General features: G+C 43.7%; 1 protein-coding gene across 1 annotated transcript in view; it reads right to left on the bottom strand.

The window, feature by feature from the left end:
* LOC106812857 overlaps positions 1-6,568 on the bottom strand; it is a 31,511-nt gene that overhangs the window by 6,953 nt on the left and 17,990 nt on the right. The window contains exons 13-16 of the mRNA XM_014816845.1: positions 6,078-6,159; positions 5,542-5,673; positions 4,617-4,723; positions 4,133-4,294 (exon numbers count right to left, since the gene is read on the bottom strand). Coding sequence (XP_014672331.1) covers positions 4,133-4,294; positions 4,617-4,723; positions 5,542-5,673; positions 6,078-6,159 — 483 coding nt within the window. The remainder of the gene's footprint in view (positions 1-4,132; positions 4,295-4,616; positions 4,724-5,541; positions 5,674-6,077; positions 6,160-6,568) is intronic.

Raw genomic sequence — 6,568 nt, 5'->3', positions numbered from 1 at the left:
GACGTGCGACGGTTAACATGTACTGAGGGTTTCTTATACATAAGAGGCACACGCGGTTGCCCAGCTGTTGTCAAATTTAAACATTTCGCGTTGTAAAAATGCTTCCTGCTATTTACCCGCATTGTCAAAATGTGTCCAACCCAACGAAATAAATAGATCACCACGATCTTGCTTCTTGCGCATATTTTAAGATTTGTTGCCATGTTGCCTATATTTATTATAATTTGCCTTTACGGCACGCATTTGAATCCATCATGGCGCGTTTTTTTTTCCCAAACTGGCCATTACTCCTTTGTTTAATTTTCCCTCAGAAGCGAAACCCTGTACTTACGCTCATAGGCGTCTATGTCCCCAGGGTACTGCCGGATACGTACGCCTGGTACGGTCCGGTATACCGTGAACATCCCTTGGGCACTATTCTGATATGGTTAGGGTTAGGCGTCTGAGGATTAGGTGTAGGTGTTTAGGGTTAGGTTAGGTTGGAGTAGGCCGTAGGCGACTCCTAGACTCGTTATAGTGAAGTAGGCGAGGTATGTACAGGCATATTAGATTAGTACCAGGGATACGGTCCCGCCAGCACCTCGCGGACATGACCTCTCAGACTTACCCTGGACGGCGACATACGACCCTTCTCAGCTTACCTGGGGGCATAGTACCCCTCTCAGCCTTACCCTGGGGACATAGGACCCTCTCAGCCTACCCTGCGGAACAGTGATGACCCTCTCAGCCTTACACCTGGGAACATAGACCCTCTCAGCCTTAGACCCTGCGGGAACATTAGACCCTACTCAGCCTTTATCCTGGCGCGGACATAGACCCTCTCAGCTGTACTTACTCTGTATTTCTTTCATTCACTGCCAGGCTGCCGGGTGTGTAGGCTTCGCATGCCTCGCGACCGTGTGTAGCGCCATCCCACCTGCAAATAGAACCACCACACGTCGACGGGTGGTAGAAACCGCGACCAAGGGCTACGCCAGGAATTTGGATGGGGGGGGGTCATCGAGCGAATAAAAAGGGCGTCTGTTGGTACCGAATTTTTTTTTTTTATGTTAAAGTTAAAAATAGTGCTTTAAAATTCAATTTAGACGGCTGTTTTGTTGATCAATGCACTATTTTTCTGTCGCAGCTCTCTACAACGACACCCTAACCCGACCATGCTTGTGACTAACGTCAATAACACAGCCTTTGTCTGCCTGTACAATCGAAAACATTCCATTTCTTTTCTTTTTATATTAAAATTTTTTTTTTTGATTTTTTGATTTTGACTTGGTGGGGTCCTTAGGCGGCCCCCAGAACCCCCGCCTGGCTACGCGCTTGGAACGACCACAACCACTCTATAATCAACCACTCTTACCCCTCTAACATCTGAACAACAACCGACACACAATACAACGACAACACCATACAATCACAACATCAATACAACACAACGGTTGTTGCAAACACGATCCGCAATGCATGGACACAAAGACCGCACATACACAAGGGCTAGAAACAAATCTGAAATCATAAGATCTAGTCTTACCTCTGCCGGTGCAACATGCGATTGTTCTTGTGGGGGAGACGTCGGGAACGAAGAGCTGCTGCCAGCACTGCCTTCGAACCTGAACACACAGAGTTGCACCTTAAAGGGACTACATCAGGAATTTTCTAGTGGTAAAATTTGTAAAAAAAAAAAAAACTTACATTAAAATTAAGAACCAACTAAACATATCGTCAAATTCTTACCTGATAAGATTGTTTCTCAACTAGTTAAAAATCCAAAAAACCTGGACGATTTGAATTAATGTTCTCAACATTAATTGCTTGCTATGGGCTATGTATGGGTCACGAGTGTATTTTCACATCAAACAATATAGTAAAATAGGAAGTATAATGCAGCAATTTAACCATAAAATTTGAACAGAATTACTTATATTTTGTGAAAAAGTGGAAATATTTGTTTTATTTTTTACTATTTACGGTCACGTAATCACCTTAACACTAGAGATGGGAATGGGTTGAATTTCATCATCGATCATCGGATTCAAACCAACCAATCGATGATCGAAGATAATCGGTTAAATGTTATTGATCCGGCCACCAGATATATCATATACCATATAATACAATATTCTAAAAGCTATGTAACAGTATTATTCTAGTTTATGTTTGGTGTTGGTTAGATTTAAGCAAAGTAAACACACAAAAACACAAAAAAGGGTTCAATAATCCTACACGGCTACTGATTTTCTTCTTCGGCAAAGACACGAGTGATCGCAGGATTCAGAAGAAGGAAAGAGCCGCGGGGCAACGTGACGGAAAGATAAACAATAGACAGCAAAAGCATCGGAGGAAATGCGGAGAACAAGATCTATGGTATAGATGCTGAAGAGGAAGAAAGCTAGTAACTGTGGGTACCAGTGCTACAGATTTGTTATTTGAATTTTTGGATCGGATGAGTATTTACTCATCAATTTTCAAACGTATGAGTACCTGCCGGGTAGTTTGCTATGAGTATTCGCCAAATATGGTACTCATCATATTTTCTACCAAGTACCAGTGAGTAATGAAAGTATTGTGCTTTCTACGTTGTCCAACTCTGCTTGTGTGTGTGTGTGCGTGCGTGTGCGTGTGCGTGTGCGTGTGCGTGTGTTTGAAGCATAGGCATACGTTGAAGAAAGAATACTACAGTAATTGTACTATAAGTTTGCATACATTCATGTATACCGGGGCAAATGCTAGCGTATCTGTACTCCATGTTTTGTACATGTATGTGTAAATGAGTGTTTTCAAGGCATATTTTACGCAAATATGCATGTGTTATGTGTTAACTGTTATTACCTCTGCCAAGGGATTGGCAGGAGGTTATGTTTTCACCGGCGTGTGTTTGTTCGTTTGTGGGTTTGTGTACAGCCTAACTGAAAAAGTTATGAATGGATTGTCATAACATTTTCAAGATAGGTCAAAACTTAGAATTAATGAAATTTTGGTGGTGATCCGGACACAATTAATTAATTTTTCAGGATAGGTCAGAAATGGGGTAACTTAGAATAGATTACATTTTGGTGGTGATCCGGATCCAATTAATTAATTAATTCATAAAATTTTTCACAGTGAGAGAATTGAGCTGCCTTGGCGGAGGTCTGCGCTCTCCGAGTGCTCTAGCTAGTTGTCTATATATTTGGGACCTGCATATGTTATTTGTATTGCTGACATCAGGTTCAGGTAGATTCAAGTTTATTTGCATGTAGTTTATTTATTTTCATACATCGCTCATATATAGTTTTTGTAATTCTTAATCGTATTGTCATTCATGGATTAACTTTCAGTAAATAACTTTATATTGCGGAGTGGCTGACTTGAAGACTCACAGTCAACTCGCTCTCCCTCGCTGCATTTATTTAAACGTCGTTGAGACATGTAATATGTAAAAGCGTATATAAATTTCAAAATATAAAATCTACGAGTCTATTCATCATTCATCATCAAGTCTTGAATCAACAAGTCTATTCATCATTCATCTATCAAGTCTTGAATCAACAAGTCTATTCCATTCATCTATCAAGTCTTGAATCAACTTTAAGTAACTAACTGTAGTCAGCGGAGCGGCTGACTTGAAGACTGTATAGTCAATTCGACTTCCCTCGCTGTATTTATTTCAAAACCTTGTTGTGATATATGTAACAATGTAATATACTTGAATGCGTAAATAAATTTCAAAATCTAAAAATCTAAAATCTAATCTAAATATAAAATCTACGTGGGTGGCCTAGTACTCACTCTACGTATGCAAGCTGGGTGGCGCGTGGGGACACCAGGGCCGCGTCGTTACCAGCACAGATGTACCTGCCACGCAGAGACACCGTGTTTCCATCCATGGGGATCGGATCTGCAACCGATGACAGACTGTTATACAGTATGCCGTGGCTACGCGTACCGGTCATCCATTACAAAGCTGATAGGCTTGGTAAGCTGATAGTCACGATTAGGCCACGCCCCTTTTCAAATCGTTGATTTTACTGGATTTACTATTGCTTCAAAAGTTACAAAAACATTACACACGCACAGACATACAATGCACGCACGCACACACACACACCACACGCACACACGCACGCACGCACACATTTTTTTTTGGGGGGGGGGTCACCTTGGCGTCTGCTGGAGTGAACACCATGGGGCAGTCCTCGTCTGCATCCTCCAGTATCGGCTGCAGCTCTGTGAGATCGGGTGACGGCTGAGCGAGCATTCGCTTGATGTGTCGATAGCGGTCGTAGAGCGGCCGCATCAGTACCTTGTCCTGCTTGCTCCTCTGTGTCACAAAACGCACAAAAATAGAGTATCGCACAAAAGCGATGATTTCATTGGCTTACTGTATGCGCTGTAGATTTCGCGGTGGTTTAATTTTCGCGAATTTCGGGAACGCGTCCCCCGACCGCGAAAATAACAACACGCGAATAATTCATACCGAATAATACCGAATAATTCATAATTCACCGACCGCGAAATTAACCACTCGCGAAATTGTCCGTCAAGTCTGAATTCGCGGAAATATCTGTACGCGAAAAATATGGAGTATACAGTATTGGCACGACGGCTGCGATGCATGTGCACGCTGGAGCTTCGTGACTCACCGGTCTTCCGTGGATGTGTTCGTAGTTAAGCAATGCCTTCTGCATGGACAGCTTCTCGTCCTGTACCTGTCCCCGGCTCATCGAATCCAACGCTGAGGGCCGGTCGCCTGTCACACGACAAACAATACACCGTCATGATTGAATAATTTCAGCAGATCTCCATATTTCACATAAAACTAAAGTTTATCTCAGTTAGATCCAAAATGTTGGATCATTTTGGATCTAACTGAGGTAAACTTTATTTTTATGTGAAATACGCTGTTATGCTTACACACCTGCACAACTACGATACATACATACACTCGTATCGTTACACACCTGTACGACCATGACAGGTACGTGTCCACACACCTGTACGACCATGACAGGTACGTGTCCACACACCTGTACGACTATGACAGGTACGTGTCCACACACCTGTACGACTATGACAGGTACGTGTCCACACACCTGTACGACCATGACAGGTACGTGTCCACACACCTGTACGACTATGACAGGTACGTGTCCACACACCTGTACGACTATGACAGGTACGTGTCCACACACCTGTACACACACAACGGTACCACCATCTACCATTGCAAGACGCACAATGAAGGTACCACTTACAATTGCAGGACGTGCAATGCAGCTGCCATCTACAATTGCAGGATGCGCAATGCAGGTTGCCATCTACCATTGCAGGACGTGCAATGCAGGACGTGCAATGCAGGTTGCCACCTATCATTTCAGGATGCCCCGTGCCAGCGCCACCTACCACTGCAAGGCGAGCAGTGCCAGCGCCACCTACCACTGCAAGGCGAGCAGTGCCGGCGCCACCTACCACTGCAAGGCGAGCAGTGCCAGCGCCACCTACCACTGCAAGGCGAGCAGTGCCGGCGCCACCTACCACTGCAAGGCGAGCTATGCCGGCGCCACCTACCGTCTTTCCGGTTCTCCTCCAGTTTCTTTATCGTGGACGTGAAGGTCCTGTCGACGCTCGGTTTCACGTCGGCAACGACCCCGACCTTCGGCATGACCCCGAAACGTGAGATGTGGTACTCCTCTTTGAGACCTGGAGCAGGGGAAGAGGAAGAGCTATCGTCCCGGACAACCCACACGCCATCTACTGGCAATGCAACCCCTACGTAGATGCGGGATTATTGTATAGAGGGCAACCAGCAGCTATAGAGGGTTGGTTACTGACTATAGAACAGGGGTTCTTAACCTGTGGTTCGTGGACCCCTTTGGGGTCCGTGGATGAGCTTCAGGGGGTTCGTGGACCAGGCGCATGCAAAGTTTTGTGTTTATGTGCTTAGGTGCATTTTTCTGAAGACGGGTCCGTAGCTTTCACCAGATTCTCAAAGGGGTCCATGACTCAAAAAATGTTAAGAACCATTGCTATAGAGTTATATAGTTATATAGATGGTTACTGACTACAGAGGGGGCTGTTGCGACTGTAACCACAAACAAACGTACTTTTGAGCTCCCTCTTAGTCTTGGTCAGCTCAGACAGGTATTTCTTGATGTCAGGTCTCGATAGCTTGTCCCCGTGAGACGGCTGCAGGTAAACAATGACAATCGTTAGCAGATGCCATCTTACCATGGGCGTGGCTTCTTAGCCCCCCCACTTCACACGACAATTACGAATCTGTGAATTCATATTTATCTTGTGTTAAATCCAAAAACATTTCGAAAATTTCGATAGTAAGTTAATTTCTTGGATTTAACACAAGATAAATATGAATTCATAGTTTCAACGAAATCCAATGAACTTATTTCATTCAATTACGAATCTGCTAATCCAACTTGACATATCAACATACCGTCGATTATTGTCACAAAACACAAGACCATCCGATTTCTTCTACTTGATTACTAAGGAAAAGCAGATAATTATCTAACAAATAATAAATTAATTAATATAATAATTATATAATTAATTTAATATTTTAAGATCGACTTGCTAC

The sequence above is a fragment of the Priapulus caudatus genome, unplaced genomic scaffold (assembly GCF_000485595.1).
Source record: "Priapulus caudatus unplaced genomic scaffold, Priapulus_caudatus-5.0.1 Scaffold694, whole genome shotgun sequence".
NCBI lineage: Eukaryota > Metazoa > Priapulida > Priapulimorpha > Priapulimorphida > Priapulidae > Priapulus > Priapulus caudatus.
This window is presented reverse-complemented; position numbering and strand designations above follow the sequence as displayed.